This window comes from Dunckerocampus dactyliophorus, chromosome 12, assembly GCF_027744805.1.
Source record: "Dunckerocampus dactyliophorus isolate RoL2022-P2 chromosome 12, RoL_Ddac_1.1, whole genome shotgun sequence".
NCBI classification, from domain to species: Eukaryota; Metazoa; Chordata; class Actinopteri; order Syngnathiformes; family Syngnathidae; genus Dunckerocampus; species Dunckerocampus dactyliophorus.
In genome coordinates, this window is record NC_072830.1 from 25,514,171 (window position 1) to 25,532,598 (window position 18,428).

Sequence of the window (18,428 nt, forward strand, 5' to 3'; positions counted from 1 at the left end):
GTTTGGAGCAAACAGGAGACTGCTGGCTGGGTGAAGAGAGAGAGGAGTGGAAGGAGGTTGGAAGGCACACTGGCAGAACAAATTCTCATCAGGTTTTCAAAACAAGGTAATAATAGTTTGTTGCACACGAGTAAAAAAAAAAAATGTTGCCATGAATTCTATTGTACTTCTGGATGCATCATAAAGTTTATGATGGCATGCGCCTGACAACCTGTGAGGACATCAGCTTCTCTTCTCTCCATCTGTTCAACAGGTGTTACCGTGACCACAGCTGAGCCTAATTTTACAAACACGTCATCATGAGGAGCCTGCTTCTGGCCGTGCTTCTTTTGCAGCTTCTCGGGACCTGCTTCTGTCAATTCCCTCGCCCTTGTGCCAACTCAGAGGGCTTACGGACCAAAGAGTGTTGCCCGGTATGGGATGGAGACGGCTCAGCCTGCGGTGCTCTGTCAGGCCGTGGTTTCTGCACAGAGGTGGAAGTGTCAGACGAACCCCACGGCCCACAGTACCCTCACAGTGGGATTGATGACAGGGAGCGCTGGCCTTTAGCTTTCTACAACCGCACGTGTCGCTGCGCTGGAAACTATGGTGGTTTTAACTGCGGAGAGTGCAGGTTTGGCTACTGGGGAGCAAACTGCGCTGAGTATAGGGAATCAGTGCGCCGAAACATCATGACCCTGTCAGCCGCAGAGCAACAGAAGTTCATTTCCTACCTGAACCTGGCCAAGAACACCATCAGCCGTGACTATGTCATCGCCACGGCAACCAGATCAGAGATGGGTGAAAATGGTGAGAACCCCATGTTCTCTGACATCAACACCTATGATCTGTTCGTCTGGATGCACTACTATGTGTCGCGGGACGCCTTCCTGGGAGGGCCGGGGAACGTTTGGACAGACATCGACTTTGCCCATGAATCAGCAGCCTTTCTGCCGTGGCATCGCGTCTACCTGCTTCACTGGGAGAATGAGATAAGGAAGCTTACAGGAGATTTTAACTTCACCATCCCATATTGGGACTGGAGGGACGCCCAATCCTGCGAGGTGTGCACTGACAGTTTGATGGGGGGGCGCAGCTCCTTCAACCCCAACCTCATCAGCCCTGCCTCAGTCTTCTCGTCATGGAAGGCAAGAATATTTCATTAACTTTCCCATATTAAGTGTGCAGAATGAAAATCTCTACCACTGGCTGAAAACAAAGTCGTGCTTTGTTTTGTGGATGTATTTAGTTCCAACCAAAACAAATTTAAATGTTTTCCACTTATTCAACTAATTAAAAAGAGAGGAGCAATTGAACTATTAAACCGTTTCAACTCTAATTAGATTTGCTTCCTCCCAAGGGAATAAACCTATGGATATACAAAAAAAAATCCTTATATTGAGCTGAATATGATAAAAGTCTGAAAAAGACAAGCAGGATCTCGGCATCCATTCATATCGGGAGACGATGCTTAAAAACAGCGTATCACAGGAGGAGTCATGATGCCAATCTTAAGATAAATAAGATACCCTCTTATATTGCAATCTACGACCAGCTGCTATTTCACTGATGAAAAAAACATTCATTTTCTATGTTTTAAAAAAAATATTTTTCCAAAAACAGTTCTTGAAAAAGAGAGGTCGTCTTATATTCAAAGTCGTCATATACTGTATGCAGGATGTACAATGCAGCAAACATGAATCAAATTGCCGTGTGCCAAGAAATTTACATGAGCAGTAAAACAGCTGACAGTATTTTACGAACTAACGCAATAAAAATGCACCATCAGTTTGGCGAAGACTGCTTTCGAGGGAAGTGAGTGCATGAATGAAATATAGAGTACAACATACCTATTTATATATATTTACACACATTTTTGTGATTCAGCATTCGCAACCCTCCAAATTCGCAGATTTTTGGTAAAAAAATTATTTGTTTAATTCTTAAATTTTGATTTTTTTTTCTCTCTGAAATGAATTTCATTCACCCTATGTCGGTAATTTATATACACGTGATAATGCAGACAAAATGCACAACATACGTGTATAGGACATACGTGTGCCACGTTAAGGATGTGATGCCAGTGCAAGATGGCAGAGCACTTTTTAGTGGTGGACTCTGAACATAAACCCCGCGAATGGCGGGGATTTACTGTGCATTGACAAATATCTACCTTAAAAAAGGCTTCATTACCTTTGTGTATGTCTGTTGGAGTGTAGGTCATCTGCACTCAGCCTGAAGAATACAACAGTCGGGAGGCATTGTGCAATGCTACAGGGGAAGGGCCGCTGTTGCGTAACCCTGGCAACCACGATACGAATCGTGTGCAACGACTCCCAACATCAGCTGATGTTGACTTGACTGTGGGCCTCCCCCAATACGAGACCGGATCCATGGACAGATTCACCAACATGAGCTTCAGGAACGTCCTTGAGGGTAAGAATGGTGGACACACACACACACACACACACACATACACAAACACGTTATTACAGTTGTATTACTGTACTTGCATACCGAACAAATGAATGTGAACGTAATCCCTGGGCTAATCTCTCAAATCTAGAGAAGGATTTTTGGCCCATTTGCAAGCCCACATGCATTATAGTGGGCATGGGCCACTTACCGGTTTCAAGGTATACCACGGAATGAAAAAGTCAGTGGTTTCAAAACCACTAAAATTGTCCGTCATATCGTTCCTGCGGTATGGGAGAAAGTGGAGGTCCAGCGCGGCCACAATGTGGAAATACTTTGTCACGTCCTGCGTTACTCCTCACAGCCCTCGAACTGGGCTTCGATGTGCTGAAAACGGCTGTGTTTCCAAAGGTCAGGCAACTTAACTGTAGCGGCATCGATGTTACCAAGGTTGGCTGCCTCATTAGCATCACGTGACGCCGGTGAAACGACACGTGTGCCCTCGTAGAGTTATGCATCCCGTAGTGTGTGGATTTGGTGTGCACTTCACCTGGCTTTGCAGCTATCAAACTAATGTGTAAGCACATGACACTATTTAAGTACATTTTCGACATATTAACATGGCTATCATAACCTAATAAGTCGTAAATGTCATTGCTCAATCGCTTGCAGTGTAAACACATATTGACGCCACACGTTGCAGCGTAAAACCTACAGCAAATGACAGTGAAAACATTGTACTCACATGAACGATTCCTACAAAAGGGATGCACAATTAGAAGACTTACTCCATTCACAACAGGTTTCCTTGTTGTATACATGCGCAGTAAGCGCTAGGTGGCAGGACTCTATGAAGGCACACGTGTCGTCATTCCCTAGTACCGGTGCGCTACTGACATCACCGTCGATCGACACATTAGAACAAGAAACAACCACTTAGAAACAGTTACTAACAAGTAAATTAATCAAAACTCTGCAAACACACAATCCAACAACTCCAAAAATACTTGTGGACAAGTTGTGATCTGCACATTCACCACACTATGAAATCATAATTTATTACGAGGTGACTTTCTTGAGCCGCTCATGGCATTTTTCTGTTTTTCTTTTTTAAAAAGAAAATATTTATGGTTTTTTGACAAGAGTTACAGGACTAGCCGCAGTAGACAGCAGTAACAACAGCATTTTATTTATTTAGAAAAAATTGAGTTTTTTTTTTTTGGTTATTTATTTGAAATATATATTTTCCACTCCCGCACGTTCTATTTATAATGTTTAAAAATGACTGTTCAACAGAATGTTTTTCTCTTCCTTTCAGTAGAGATATTTCAAAATAACACATTTTAGAGCTGTAATTATCATACCGTGAAACCGTGTTATTTTTGCCCAAGGTTATCATACTGTCAGAATCTCATTCAGATCCATGCCTAGCGTAGATATTCTCATTATGGTGACAATATCCATCCTTCTACCCATCCAATCCATTTTCTGCACCACATATCCTGTGCATCAGAGTCACTGAGGCTCATGATAAGCAGGGTACACCTTGGACTAATTACTGTACTTGTCAATCACATGACTGATATTCACATTACACCATCCATCTATATAAATATATATCCCGTGCCACAGCTGCCATGGGACACTGACAAAGAATAAGTAATAACTGTATACATTACAGGATACTTCATATCTCTCGGTACCAGTCTTTTGTTAAAAATAGTTTCTCTTCATTGCAGTACAAACGCACCACAATGTAATTGTTCCTGCTGCCAGTAGAGGCCACTGTTGCTCAGCAAAAGTTATATTACCACCATTGCAAGCAGAAGCAGTAACATTTTACTGTATAACAGATTTCTATTTGCTGTCACCAGTGTCTAGAATTAAGGTATCACAGTTGAGTCGCCTAAAAGTATGTTTTGTAGCAAGTCCAGCTTGACATAGTAGACGTATTTGATGAATGGTGAAAAACCATGAATAATGCATGCGCCCATCAAAAGCCTGAAAAATGTCTATTTTTGACACTCTAAACCCAAAATAAATTCATTATTATGTGTTATTAACATTTAATTATTCATTTAAACACATTTTAAATTCTGTTTTACACAATTACAGGCATACAGTACATAGAATTGTACTTTAAAAAAATAACAACAACATGCGGTTACACAAAGCTGTCAGTTGTCAAAGCATCTTCTTGCTGAAAAAATGTTGAGTGAATTGACATGTGAGCCAGCTCCGTCTGTGGGATTCATAGCTGAAGCACTCTTTTTTTTCCCATGCAGTTCATCAAAACAACTTTCAAGTTCCGTGGCCATAAAAAAAAACAAATTATTTACAATTTAAAGCAGAAGGGAAAAAAATCATTGAATATGTGGGGGCGCAGATTCCAAACTGCAAATATTTTCTAGTGACAAAAGTGAGAAATACCAGTCTCAGTCAGGGGTTTCACTAGGCCCCTTAGGCTTTCTTAAGTCTTAAAAGGGACTGTATGCACAAGATTCCCCACTGCCCCAGATGGCGCCAACATTTTAATGTTCTGCAAGCATTTTATTCCTCCCTCTTCCTGCTTTGAGAAGGTCCTCTTTTTGGCTTTAATTACACCAGCGTAAAACACGCACACGCATTAGTCATGTTTGCTGTCAGCTAACGATAGCAATTTGGCTAAGTTTAGCTACTTACATTATCTATCATTGGACGTATAGCCTATCGTAACATCCAAATGAATGTATTGTTGGTTGCCGCTCTGAGATTGTGTGTGTGTGTGTGTGTGTGTGTGTGTGTGTGTATGCAATACGACTTGTACGTGAATACCACACTGCTGTGAGTGAAAGCCATGAATGGCTGTCATTTTATTGGGGCCGAACAAACTTTAAGATAATTTTTATGCAGTTTAACTCCTAATTGTGAAAAACATACATTGTTTTGTACCACCTGTTTTTTTAAACCACTCTTGGTAACATACGCCAGCCGGCGGTGGTGTTTTTTGGAGGCCTTGAGCGTACAGTCCCTTTAATTCATCTCAACAAGAAATTTACCATAATGACACAGCAGCGCCTCAGCATCAGTCCGCCCAAGTGTGGAAGAAGCTCTTAAGTCTAATCAGTGCTCACACGCTTTCCCTCAGGTTTTGCCAGTCCTGAGACCGGTATGGCCGTTCAAGGCCAAAGCACGATGCACAATGCCTTGCATGTCTTCATGAATGGCTCCATGTCCTCTGTACAAGGTTCAGCCAATGACCCCATATTTCTCCTGCACCACGCTTTTATAGACAGGTAACACTCATGCATATCATCACTCATCCACTACTGTTTTTTTTCACTCACTACTGCTCTCTACCTTCACTTGTACAGCATTTTTGAGCGCTGGCTCAGGACCCACCAGCCTACACGGACCTTCTATCCACTCAGCAACGCCCCCATTGGGCACAACGATGGTTACTACATGGTGCCATTCATGCCTCTTTATAGGAATGGAGACTATTTTCTCTCCAATAAGGCAATGGGATATGAATACGCCTATCTGTTAGACCCAGGTCAGTACGAGGCATCCAGTGCTTTCTTTTGCAATGCTGTAAAAGGTGTCATCCTGTCTTTGCTCCATTACAGGCCAGAGATTTGTGGAGGAGGTTCTGAACCCTTACCTCCAGCAGGCCCAGCAGATCTGGCAGTGGCTACTAGGAGCAGGCATCCTGGGGGCGCTCGTCGCGGTGGCCATCGCAGCAGTGGCCATTGCCGCAAGAAGAAAGTGGAGACGCAGCCAGAGGAGGAAGAGGGCGTCCATTTTTGGAGAGCGGCAGCCACTTCTTCAGAGCAGCTCAGAGGAAGGTTCAGCTTCCTATCAGACTACTCTGTAACACACACACACACGAGGCTATACAAATGCATGAATGTGGGGAACAGTGGGACATTTTTCCTGGATCAAATCAAATCTCACATCAGTTCACTTTTCCCATTATAAAAAAGTTGGACTTCAGCACCACATGTTTGTAATCCACCACAGTGCAAGTGAAATACTCCTTGATTGTAGCATATGCACTGCAGTTAAAACCTCAAATTTGACCAAAACTATTAACTGTAAAAAGTCAATGTTTGGATCGCAAACATTTACCCTTGTAAAATGTTTCGGAACAAATCAGCTGTAAAAAAAAAAAAAAAAAAAAAAAAAAAAAAGTATACAGAAGATATCTTTCACACAAGATAGTGTGTATTTGACAATTTGGATGCACTAACCTTCATGACTTGACAGCGTGGGAAATTCAGGAATATGTCCCCCATATATTAAGCGTTCAGCAGAAAACACAACTGATGTACTGTATGCCACATACACACCCACACTGCCAAACGTCTTTCATAAAGCTCCAGAGACGTTTTAATAAAGTGAGACAGCCCACCTTGGATGATGCATACGGAGTATTAACACTCATCAGTGGGTTTTAATGATCAGAAAATGTATAATTAATGATATAATTTATTATACTGACCGAAGCTCCAACACTTGGTGGTAGCACTGGTGCTAAAGGATCATAGTAATGCATGTGATCTTTCACTAACTCATGTGCCTGAGTTGCTGCATTAAAATCTGATCCGATCCAACTTCAGTTGCCTGTGGTCCTTCTGTTTGGAAAGAAGTACAAACTACACACATTGCGAATGCTCACACCCTTCAAAACAACCATCATGCAACAAAAATATAAACGCAACACTTTTTTTTGCCCATCCACGACCATCACCTCATGTTGCAGAACGACAATGCACACGTAAACAATCCCTGGAAGCTCTCCCAGTTCTTGCATGGCCAGCACACGCGTGTTTGGGATGCTCATTGAAGAGGAGTGGACGAGCATTCCACACGTCTCGATCGACAGCCTGACCAACTACGGCAGGGCTGTCAAACTTGTTTTAAATTGAGGGCCACATCACAGTGATGGCTGCCCTGAGAGGGCCACTTGTATCTGTCAATATATACGAGTATACTGTAAATATGAATATAACCTCATAATATTATTACACAGTTGGCCATGCATTTTGATGATTATATCTTTACTAACAAGTTGATGAATAACGTGCTTTGAAATGAGAAGCAAAAACTGCTCGGAATATCTTAAAAACCGCACGCCGTACAATTTTTCTGTCAAAATGAAGGCATAAATACATTTAGAAGGAAAAAGGTGGAGTGCATAATTGACACACATTATTTCCAGGCTTTCACGGGCCACATCTGGCCCCCGGGCCTTGAGTTTGACACCTGTGAACTTCGGGAATTAGATGTGTTGAACTACGTGAGATACAGTAAATGGTGGCCACACCAGATGCTGACTGATTTTCTGACCAACCTGGACGCCCCCAAAAGAGTAAAACTGCACATTTTGTGACCTTTTATTGTGGCCAGCCTAAGGCACATAACCTGTGAGGTATATGAAGTACAGTAAATATTAAAAAAAAGTGCTCACTAACACAGATTTAGGCAGTATTGTAACAATATTTGAGATATTTTGGGTTAATAGAAAAGGTTTTAGACGTCAGATCTTTGAGCTCAGCTCATGAAAGTTGGGGGCAAAAACAACTGTCACGTTTATATTTTTGTCAAGTGTATGTAGAAATTTTTGCTTGAAGAAATGCGGCAATTGTCATCAATATGAAATTCAGTGCCCTCTTTTCGTAAGACTGTAAATCAACTGATGCAAAATACAGTTAAAATAAATAATGCATACAAGAACTAATGTGTAAAGGTTTTGGTACAGTTCAGTCAGTTTCCTTCTGTATTGTCCAACGTACAGTATGACACATACAGTGTGGAGATGCATGTAAAAAGTAAAAGCAGAATTTCCCCTTGTGTTAGGATAAAGGATTATTCTTCTTCATGTCAGAAAAAGTCAACACTGTTCCACTGAGCGATTAACTCCCATATTTTGACACTGGTGTTGAGGTACGCATGTCAATAGTCAAAAGTGAAGAGCAAAATCCAATGGCAGCTTCCAAAAAGAAGAGCATCTTCCATGAGGTGGCGTCCAGTGGGATCCACTCCTCATTTACTGGTGAACTTTCACAGCCCACTGCTGTTCTGATCATCTCAACAGGAATAACAAGTAGTACAATCAGTCTGTAAATAGTTTAGAGTCGCAAACACTGGCTATATTTCATCTAGCCATGTAATTCCAATGACATTAGTCCATTGTCCAACATGTGAATACATCCAATCCAGCCGCCATGCTTTCCTTGCTGCAATCAGCTGAAAGATTCCTTGTTAAATTCAAAAGTGGTTCCAGGGAAGTGAGCAGAGTTACATAGTCTGTGTAGAGTCCTGGAGATGCCTTTAGGTCCACAGCAAAACACACCCACTCGCTTACTGAAAAGCCACACACACACAGTGTGTCAGTCACCTATGAATTGTTTGAACAGAATGATAATGCATCATACTCACTGCCTGTTTGTCCTTCCAATGTCATCTAAAAGTAACTTCCACCTGGGTCGACCAACGAGCAGCCTTGAAGCAAGTGGTCGATACTTCTCCTCAGATATACACTTGGAAGAGATATCACAGTGGGGAAAAGCATGACAAAACAGTTTGACATGATCATCTTGATCATCATCAAACTTGCCCTTGACTTCAAGGGAGACGTATCAGCTTGAGAAAAGTGAAGAAAAACGTCCTTTTCAAACGTGCTCAGTGAGCTTCAGGGTCAGAATGATTGATTTTCATTACTAGGGTGAGCTGAAAACGCCACACAATATTTTTTTCCACAAGTCGGGGGAGGCCCCATCCGTATTATGTTCTGAGTGAAGCTCACTGTACCACACTTTGAAAACCTTGCCCCAGATCAATATTTGATTAAAAAAAAGTACTAGTCATGTTAAAAATCTCAAAATGGAATAAGCCTATGTCAGCTGTCATTTCCTGCTTCTAAAAGTCACTAAATCCACTAAAATTGTTTTCATTTTTTCTGATTTTAATGGCGATTTTAGATTTGCCACAAACAGCACTCTTAACAGGCACACACTAATGTCAGACTTTTTCTATGCTGTGATTGGTTGATCATAGCAAAACAAATCAAAGTTCGACAAGCAGAAGGTGGCAGTAATGCACACCAAAAGTCGCTTGCCGGTCACCAACTATCAACAGAAGAACAAGCGTCTGTCTCCCTTTGTACACAATCGCCCACAATCGCTGACGGAGGAGAAGAAGAAAATGATTTGGTTTCAGACGTTGTTGAATTAGATAAAGGGTTATCTGGGTTTCTTGCATTAGTAATACAGTTACAGAATGTTAATACTGTATGTCAGTGGTTCCCAAACCTTTAAGTCATGCACCCCTTCAGCCATTTGACCTCAAGCCAATGTACCCCCTACTCCTGCACACTTAAAAAACATAAAACCTTTTTATTTTCATTAACTTGAAATATTGAAAAGAATTATTTGCTTCATTAACTTTATAGTAATTCTGTGTATTCTTCATGGTCACATTTATCAAGTTTCACGTGAACACTGACAAATAGATAAGTAATTATCCTGCATATTTTTTATTCCAGTCTGATGTTGGAACCCTTCCGTTAGAATGGGTTGAATTTGAGCTTCACTTTTGTTGTCCACTCACAATGGCAATGATTTAAATCTGCATATTCATTTAACACCAAATTGAAGGGAAAAATTTAACAATCATAATAAAGCAGTAATCAAAATACAAAAATACATACAACCAACGATAAAGCCTCATTTTCACAGGAATCCCCACTAACAGTGACAGGTTTTCACCACTGCGCCATGCGGGGATTGGAACACAAATATAAATGAAATCATCAAGATTAAACACTCTTGTTGCACAAAATAATCATCAAACTTACTTCTTTGTTCATATAATGCACACACCAATGAACAATGATGAATGAACAACTCTGTCTCCTTTCTGCTCCGTTCTCCTCGCGCCATGAGGCGTTCAGGTGCACTCGTAATTTTGAGTACCGCATTTTCACAACCATAAGGCCAACTAATAAGTCTTAAATTTTCTCCATAATGGACGAGGCGCCTTATAATGCAGCGTGCTTTATGTGTGCACCGAGTTCCAAAATCTGTAAATGTTGTGTGACTTTAATGAGCGCTCCGCTTGACTGACTGGGAGCATTTCCTGCCGACACGCTGCTTATATAGAGGAAAGGCGGACATGACTGAGGACAGCATGCGAACGTTAAAGGGGGAAGGCTATGCTGCAGATCAAGAAATCAACTGACACTAATAAGTTACATGTTGTGCAAAATTTTTAAAAACATTCTCCCCGTCGGGGAATCGAACCCCGGTCTCCCGCGTGACAGGCGGGGATACTCACCACTATACTAACGAGGAGAGATACAAACTGTTTTTACAACAAGAAAAATATACACGTCACAACAAACATGTAGCGTGCTGCACTGCATAACATATTGCTACAGTTGGAGCAAAAGAAGAGAGAGTGCTCGAGTTGGAGCGAAAGGAGAGCGCGAGAGAGCAAACCAGGAGGAAGGAAGGAAAGAAAGAACGAGGGGGGAGGGGTGTGTGCGAGCTGCGTGTGCGTCACTGACCTGCAGGTTGTCTGCCTGACTGACATAAAGCTTCAAGTTGAAGTAGTCCGGTCTGTTCTCATGCCATAGCTAAATGAGAGAAAAGAATCTTGTTCAATTCAACTGCTGTCACATTTCAGAACTAACAGCCAAATCATTATATTTAGTATGAAGAGGCTTCATTTATTTTTGCACGGCACCCACCAACCACAAGGTGGTGCTAGTACACTGTCTAATCGTCTTTCTCCTGCAATACCAACAGTGCAAGTCCTCAATTTTTTTTCAAATATATGCCAAATAAGGGCTCTACTTTCATATCATTCTACATTTTCTGCACATATATTTTACTATAATGACTTACAAACAACAGGTCCCTCTTTTGTCACTTGACCTCACCTCTAACCTTTATATTTCTCAATTTAAAACCTGAAAAAAAATAAACACAGAAGCCAAAGGCAAGTGGATCTCTGACTGAAATACTTTTATGTGTTAACTGTTCTATGATTTTGGATTACAGTTGAAAGCAACTCTTGGCAAGCTTTGCAAAAATAGGGCCCTATGATTTCCACATTTATGTTGCATTGCAAGAATGCAGGGTTTCCGCTACTTGTAATTGATCGTGGTGGTGCGCCACTACAAAATAAAAGCCGCCACACCTTAAATATGAGGGGGGTTTTTTTAACTTGAAAACAATTTTCAGTAATATATTGTACAGTATAAATGGATATATATGCTATGTAGATACATATATACTGTAGATTATTATTTACGCACATATTGACCACAGTTACTTTGAAAGCGATTTAAAATGTTTCAGTGCGCTTTATTTTGATAAGCATGCACAGGAATCGCCTGTCTGCCCTGCTGGCACGCACATACTAAGCCTATCTATGCCAGCGTGTGATCGCTCACATTTCAATCTCATTCGACTTTCTGGCATTTTTGTTTACACATTACTGCTTTCATTATTGCATAACAGCTGGCCACTGATGCCTGGCTAGCATCGAGCTAGCTCGGAGCTATATGTGGCTATAATACCTTCGCGGGATACATCAATCATCGACCATCATCACAACTTACTTTTTTTAAAATGCCACTTAACAATCTCGCTCTCTTGTTATCATTGCAATACTTGTGGCTTGTCTTCAAAACACTAGTTTTGCGTCCAAGTTGTTCAACATAAACAGTGTGTTCAGATCTAAGATAATGACGCTATCACAGGTGTCCCCAACAGGTAGCTTGTAAGCTAGCAGTAGCTCGCCAACTGATGTTGAGTAGTTCACCAAAGAATATTTGCTTCACCTCTTAGTATTCTTATAAGTGTTCTACTCAAACATGACACCTGTATTTAATGACAAATGAGCATGCTTTGAAAATTAAGTGCAATTTAAATGTTGGCAGTCACATAAAACTAATAGCTCACCTCTCCTTTGTTTTTGACAAAGTAATTTTAATAGTGCTGCAAGTTGGATACACCTGTGCTATCATAACCCTGGACTTTTTTCACTATTGATGTTTGTTCAGTAATGTGTCAAACGGCTATTATAGTGCTGATAATTCAGCAAACAAAATAAGTGGACCTAACATTCAACATGTCATCAAGTGTCATCCAACCTTATGATGTACGGCACACAGCAGCTCAGCAAACCAGTAGAAGGACTGGAGCTCCCTGCAGACCCACACGAAATACAGCCTCTTCAACCTGAACCCCTTCCAGCCGTCACTGAGTCCACCCAATGTGACAGGAGAGACAGGCGGGACCATTCAAATGACTGCTGAAATCAGTCTCCAACATTTCATGTGATATGCAGTTGAAAGCACTCACAGCAGAGCATGCAGCACACAGGCAAACGGCGTGACTCCTATTCCACCGGCAACACAAAGGCTGACATCGTAGTTGAACACTTCCTCTGAGGGACTTCCGAATGGACCGTCCACATACAGCCTGAACATGCAAGAGTAGAAAGTACAAATATAAACACGGAAATTATTTTACTTCCTGTTCTGGGTTAAGTACACATGCTCAGATAAACATCTTACATTTAAAATCCTGCTAACTCTGTGTGTGTGTGTGTGTGTGTGTGTGTGTGTGTGTGTGTGTATTGACAAACAATCTCCCAAACCTGCAGTACACACGACGTTTCCATCACTATACAAAACACATTCATACATATATCAAGTCTATACGCACATGTATAAAACAACCTGCAAAGAACAGTTAATAGTTTCTTGGTTAAAACATTTTTTTGTTCTTAATATCTCATCATCATAGTATCTCAAGTGTACAGTGTAATGTTTTTGCCCCTCAGTCACAGAACATGAATTCTATGCCAAAAATCAACATAACAGCCCAATACTTTTAACAGCCAATGCGCAAATGCCGCACAATTGGCAACATAGCATAGCAATAGCTGGTTTAACACACTTGTTCACAGACTAGCCAGTTAAATAAATGCTCGACTGAAATATACAATACATTCAATATCCCTCCAAATGTTTAGATTTCTATCGTTACAGATGTCTTGCGATACAAAGTGTAGCGAGGAAATCGACCGTGATGGCGTCGACTAGCACGCTAAGCTAGGAGGCTAACACAATTTCACTCACCGCAGCTTTCACTCACGAAGCACAGGACCAAAAACACAGCGACCTTCAATAATACACAATAATACTTCTTGCGGAAGTATCCTTTCAGACTAAATACTCGAACCCAAGTGTTATTGAATCAACATTCTGTACACTAATTGGCATCAGAAAACCTCCTGCATGCTCCTCCCTTAACGTCTGCTTCAAACTGTGCATGGATTGGAAAGTCCAATGGAAGCTACGCGGCGCCATCACTGTGCGTGGCGGATGCATGCGCACCCTGCTGGCGAACAAGAGAATTACATAAGTGTGTATACTGTACTGTAACTCCAAATACTGTCTGTCTAATCCTAATGTCTTGTCTATATGGTCGCAAGATGGATTTTTCCAGCCTTTGGAGGAACTTTTTTATCCAGGTAATCTTGGTGGAAACGCAGTGAGGTTTTTCAAGAACCCAAGGAATTTGAAAAATTCCCCAAAATGTTCCTGCGATGAAAAAGGGGCTATTCTCCATGAAACAAGAAGTTGCCAACTGGCACAGGAAAAAACACAGGAAGACTGCTTTACTTTACTGTCACAGAACTCTCACTCCCTGCGGGCCTTTCTATCTTTGTCTCTCACACACTCGGAGCAGGAAGAGCATAGGGTCAAAGGTGAAGAGGCCAAAACCTCTCACCCCTATGTGATTCTAAGCTTTCATGAGAAATCATGTCAGCCGCATCCCCCATTCCCCACCACATACTTGGGGTATCTCCTCTGATGCACCACAGGGAGGATGTCCAAGTCTCTCCTCAAGTCAGGAAGTAACAGCTGCGTGAAACGCTCTGAGGAGGATGACGGTGAAACAGTTATTTTAGCAAACAAAATAAACCCTCAATCATTTTTATTGAAATGTGCCACATCCAAAATATACTGCAATGTTTGCCTGAGGAGGTATATAAGCACATGTACAAGTGTCCGCACATTCTAGTTCTATGTTTTTGTCTTATGCTTTAACATGTCATCACATCTGATTCAAGGGCCAACGCAAACAAGCTGACTTCCCCTCTTGTGTTCCCAAAGCAAGTGTGCACATGCAGTGTACACTCGCACGTGGAAACCACAACACAAGTTTGCATTTGTCACAGTCTCCCAAAGGAAACAGCCTCCTCCTGCGGGGCCCTTCTGTATGTGAAAATCCATTGTATGATTGAACATTAAGTCCTGTAGGATGCATCAAGCACAGAAAAAAACGTAATATAGGGCAAACTCTAAAGTCGAAGCCCCTGAGGTAGTATCTTTCAAGTCATTCATTTTTTTGAGCTGGAGGCTATCCCAGCTGACTTTGTGTGAGAAGCCGGGGACTGATCGTCAATCAAACATATTGCATTGTAGAAAAGTTGTACACGTCCTGGCTGCTCAGTACTACATGACTACGGTAACAACATGTTCACAATTATTATGAAAAAAGATCAATTTTTTTTGGGGGGGTTGTAACAATAATACACTGAGACCCGCTAGCTTCAAGGCAGATTAGCCAAACATCTAACACACCAACAGGAAGAAGGTGTATATCTTTTTATCTATACTACATGTGTGTGTGTGGGTGGGTGTGGGTGTGTGTGTGTGTCACTCACCAGTCCAGTCTCCCACAACCCGAAGATGGATGCCAAAAGTTTCCTTGTTCTCTGTGGGACACTACAGAGTTAATAAGCAGAGAGTGAGTCACAAAGAGTTAGGGGATACTTTGAAACACACACATATCCCCAAATAAATAACATGTGCAAAGATATAACATACTAGCGCCATGTTTTTCTCTTAACCTGATGAATTACACACACATTCAGACATGGAGACATACAGTACATCAAGCGGTTTATTTAGAATAGATCATGTTAAAATATTTGCAAGCACAATGAAATCTTGAACACAAATGGCCATATCACAACTTGCACTGGAATGGTTCAGCATGTCCAAAAGTAATCGGAAGAAGCAGAGCATGGATACACAGTTACAGTTATCCTGTTGGCAGACGCCATTACTGGCCTCAGGGGTCTGTCTGCTGTCTGTCTGAGTGATTCTTCACCCTCCTCCTATAAGCTTCGTAACACACCGCACATGCAGCGTGTGTGTTCAGATCTCAGATCAACAATGTGAGGTGTAATATCCAGCTGTCAATCAAGTGACTTAGCGGCAGAGGGGGCAAAATGATGAAAGAGACAAAGTGCGTGCGCTTCTTGAAAAAAAAAAAACACTATAAAGACATACCTGAGTGAGAACATAGGATACTATATGGCAGGGGTGTCCAGAATGCTGCCTGGGGGGCCATTTGCGGCACGCAGCTGTGATTTTATCGGCTCGCAGCACAGTCTAAAAATGGAATTTAACAAGGAAACTAAAAAAAAAAAAAAAAAAAAAAAAAAACAGCAGCAGCAAAAATGGGAAAATCAATCAGAAGTCGAAATATTAAGAGAAGAGTTGTAATCTAGCAAGGGAAAAAAGCCATAATTTCACAAGAATAAAGTAATAGTATGAGGAAAAATGTCATTTTACTCGCATGAAGTTGAAATATTAAAGAAAAAAGTTCAATTTTTTTTTTAAGCCAAAAACAATGACTAAAGTTGTAATTTTTGGACATTTGTAACATGAGAATAAAGTCAAAATATTAGAAAGAAAGTTAAAATATTTTGAAAATTATTGAAAAAGTTGCAATTTTATGAGAATAAACTTGTAAAATGAGGAAAAAATATCATTTTGGTAACAATGTTGAAATAAAGAAAAAATACATTATTGTTTTAAAAGACATAAAGTTATTACTACGGGAAGAAAATTTACAAGAGGAAAGCTGAAATTAAATAGTTGGAAAATTAAAAAAAGAAACAGCAGAAATGGAAAAAAAAAAACAGCTGTAATTTTATGACAATATAGTCAAAATATTAAGAAATCGAATGAAGAACAAAATCGGTAATTTTGAAAGTATAAACTCGTATTATTATGGAAAACACGTCATTTTTAGTAGCATTTCACCTGTATTACAAAGGTGAAATGCATTTTTTTCTTGAGCTACAAACTGTATATAGCTTCTTAGCATATCTCTATGTGTTGTTTTAGTAAATATCAAAGCGGCCCTTGCATCCTTTCATTTTTCAGGAGGTGGCCCTCGCAGGAAAAAGTTTGGACACCCCTGCTATATGGATACTATATGTACGTTGCATGTCAGGAATGTGTTGTAAGGATCTGTAATGTTTTGTGCTCACTTACCGCCGTTAGTGTGAAAGGATGGTTCTCAAAAGAAGACACACTGGGACAGTTGAGAACAACATACTGGAGATACGATGAAGAGACAAAAAAAAAAAACAAACATCGTCAGATGTTAATGATTTGGGACTGGAGCACATATGAGACGCAACCAAACACACACACTTACTTGCCCAGGACGAGCTTTAAAGTTCTTCTTCAACATCCCCAACTCAATGACATCACACGGGTGCCTGATGACAGTCGTTATGGTAACGGGTTTGCTGCTTCTGATGTAGCGGTAGAGACGCTCCGCACAGTAGAAACACAGAGGACCGGACACCCAGATCCATGTCTATGCAAGTGCACACAGAAATCGACAATCATTTTATTATTGAATGTCTGTGGGACACAGCGCTTAACCACAAAGCCCCTCTATGGACTGACTACCATTGCTCCTTGCAGTGGAAATGATTCTGCCCTACAAATTCTGCCTATGAACAAGTGGCCATGCAAAAGGTTGAGATGACCAGGACTAGAAGTCAACGCTGTGTTGTTTATACTTTATTTTTGCTTGGTGGTGTGTATATTCAGTGGTTTTCTACAATGGTTTAGTATACAGAAGTGTGAAGAATTCAGGGGAGGTGCAGCAGCTTCACAAAAACGAAGAAAAACATATTTTTTTTAAAAACCTGCTAAGCTACCTTCAGTTAGAAGGCAGAACGAATTGATTTAGAAATCCTACAGTGACAGTGAATAGAGTCTGGGTGAGTTAGCGAGCTGTCTTGAGTGGAAGGTCGGACTTGCCTGTTCCGCAAAGGTAGCTCTCTTTTAAAGTAGCTGTATCAGCATGGTAACTTAGGCTAAAACTCATAACCTGGTCCGGGCCAGGTTATGTCCGGGCTATCAGCTTAAAATGGGCTATGAAAGTGCCACTGTTTCACTGTTTAACACATTTGGAGATGGCGTCACCGTTGATTGAAAACCGAAAGATGCCCTGAGGGAAAAAAGAGAAAAAAAGAACTGAAAAAAAGATTGCGTCGCTAGCATTCCCTGATGATATTATCCATCTATAAGCAAGACAGATTTTCAGACAAGAGAACATGTAGATGTGCTCATTTTGAGCCAAGCACCAAGAATAAATTGCAATATGAAATAATTAGGCCACTGTTAGCAGACGTATATGTCACGGCAGTCCTCGCATGAGTACTCAGCCTGTTAGTCTTCTTATATTAAAATATTTGCTGGAGGAATGAACACTCTGAGGCATCAATCGACTGGAAGAAAACAATTGCTTATTCTAACAAGGAAAAACCTGTCACAAATTAAAAAGGTCGCCACATAACACATCAACCCTGCCGTGTACTGGTCACAACGAGATACAGCATTTGAAAACAATACCGACATATTTCAAAGATGAAAAACGTTGAGCGTTGATAAATGAAAAGACTAGTAGGGTATAGTTAGTATAATAATCAGTGTTAACTTGCGAATTTACACGCTCCCTCACTCTGTTGGTGGTGACAGTGTTGCTTTTGGCAGTAATAATTTATTTAACTCCTCATAACGCTACATAATAATTACTGGCTCATCTTGTGGAAACTGGGATCGCTTCATTTTTGCGCGGAAGTAGAATAATATGACGTCAAACGCCCCCCTTTTATGTGTACGCGTCCTGAGCACAAAGCCGAGAAACGGACTT

The 18,428-nt window shown here is 40.9% G+C and overlaps 3 protein-coding genes and 1 non-coding gene across 5 annotated transcripts in view; 1 reads left to right on the forward strand and 3 right to left on the reverse strand.

Annotated features, from left to right (window-relative positions):
- Positions 1-2,766, reverse strand: part of grm5b (glutamate receptor, metabotropic 5b) — a 75,228-nt gene extending 72,462 nt beyond the window's left edge. Inside the window, exons 1-2 of the mRNA XM_054794471.1 lie at positions 2,606-2,766; positions 2,173-2,408 (exon numbers count right to left, since the gene is read on the reverse strand). The gene's annotated coding sequence lies outside the window, so the exon portion shown is untranslated. The remainder of the gene's footprint in view (positions 1-2,172; positions 2,409-2,605) is intronic.
- tyr (tyrosinase) lies at positions 1-7,945 on the forward strand. 2 transcript variants are annotated; one of them, XM_054794476.1, is made up of 6 exons: positions 1-106; positions 254-1,127; positions 2,199-2,415; positions 5,522-5,669; positions 5,748-5,929; positions 6,003-7,942. In XM_054794476.1, exons 2-6 carry the CDS (start codon positions 300-302, stop codon positions 6,248-6,250), a joined length of 1,623 nt encoding a protein of 540 aa, XP_054650451.1. In that variant the 5' UTR covers positions 1-106; positions 254-299; the 3' UTR covers positions 6,251-7,942. The 2 variants fall into 2 exon arrangements, with proteins under 2 accessions (XP_054650451.1, XP_054650452.1); XM_054794477.1 differs by lacking the exon at positions 1-106 and having other exon boundaries at positions 288-1,127; positions 6,003-7,945.
- Positions 6,562-18,428, reverse strand: part of LOC129191266 (NADPH oxidase 4) — a 26,779-nt gene continuing 14,912 nt past the window's right edge. Inside the window, exons 10-18 of the mRNA XM_054794475.1 lie at positions 16,917-17,081; positions 16,751-16,813; positions 15,127-15,187; positions 14,253-14,334; positions 12,750-12,869; positions 12,539-12,647; positions 10,946-11,014; positions 8,818-8,918; positions 6,562-8,742 (exon numbers count right to left, since the gene is read on the reverse strand). Coding sequence (XP_054650450.1) covers positions 8,622-8,742; positions 8,818-8,918; positions 10,946-11,014; positions 12,539-12,647; positions 12,750-12,869; positions 14,253-14,334; positions 15,127-15,187; positions 16,751-16,813; positions 16,917-17,081 — 891 coding nt within the window. The 3' untranslated portion in view covers positions 6,562-8,621. The remainder of the gene's footprint in view (positions 8,743-8,817; positions 8,919-10,945; positions 11,015-12,538; positions 12,648-12,749; positions 12,870-14,252; positions 14,335-15,126; positions 15,188-16,750; positions 16,814-16,916; positions 17,082-18,428) is intronic.
- On the reverse strand, positions 10,659-10,730 carry trnad-guc (transfer RNA aspartic acid (anticodon GUC)). Its single transcript has one exon. It is a non-coding gene; the product is annotated as a tRNA-Asp (tRNA).

Excerpts from the sequence above, each read along its gene's own strand:
- tyr (XM_054794476.1), top strand. The coding sequence starts at position 300 with ATGAGGAGCCTGCTTCTGGCCGTGCTTCTTTTGCAGCTTCTCGGGACC. Across the intron at positions 5,670-5,747 it reads CACCACGCTTTTATAGACAG|CATTTTTGAGCGCTGGCTCA; the intron begins GTAACACTCATG and ends TCACTTGTACAG. Across the intron at positions 5,930-6,002 it reads CGCCTATCTGTTAGACCCAG|GCCAGAGATTTGTGGAGGAG; the intron begins GTCAGTACGAGG and ends GCTCCATTACAG.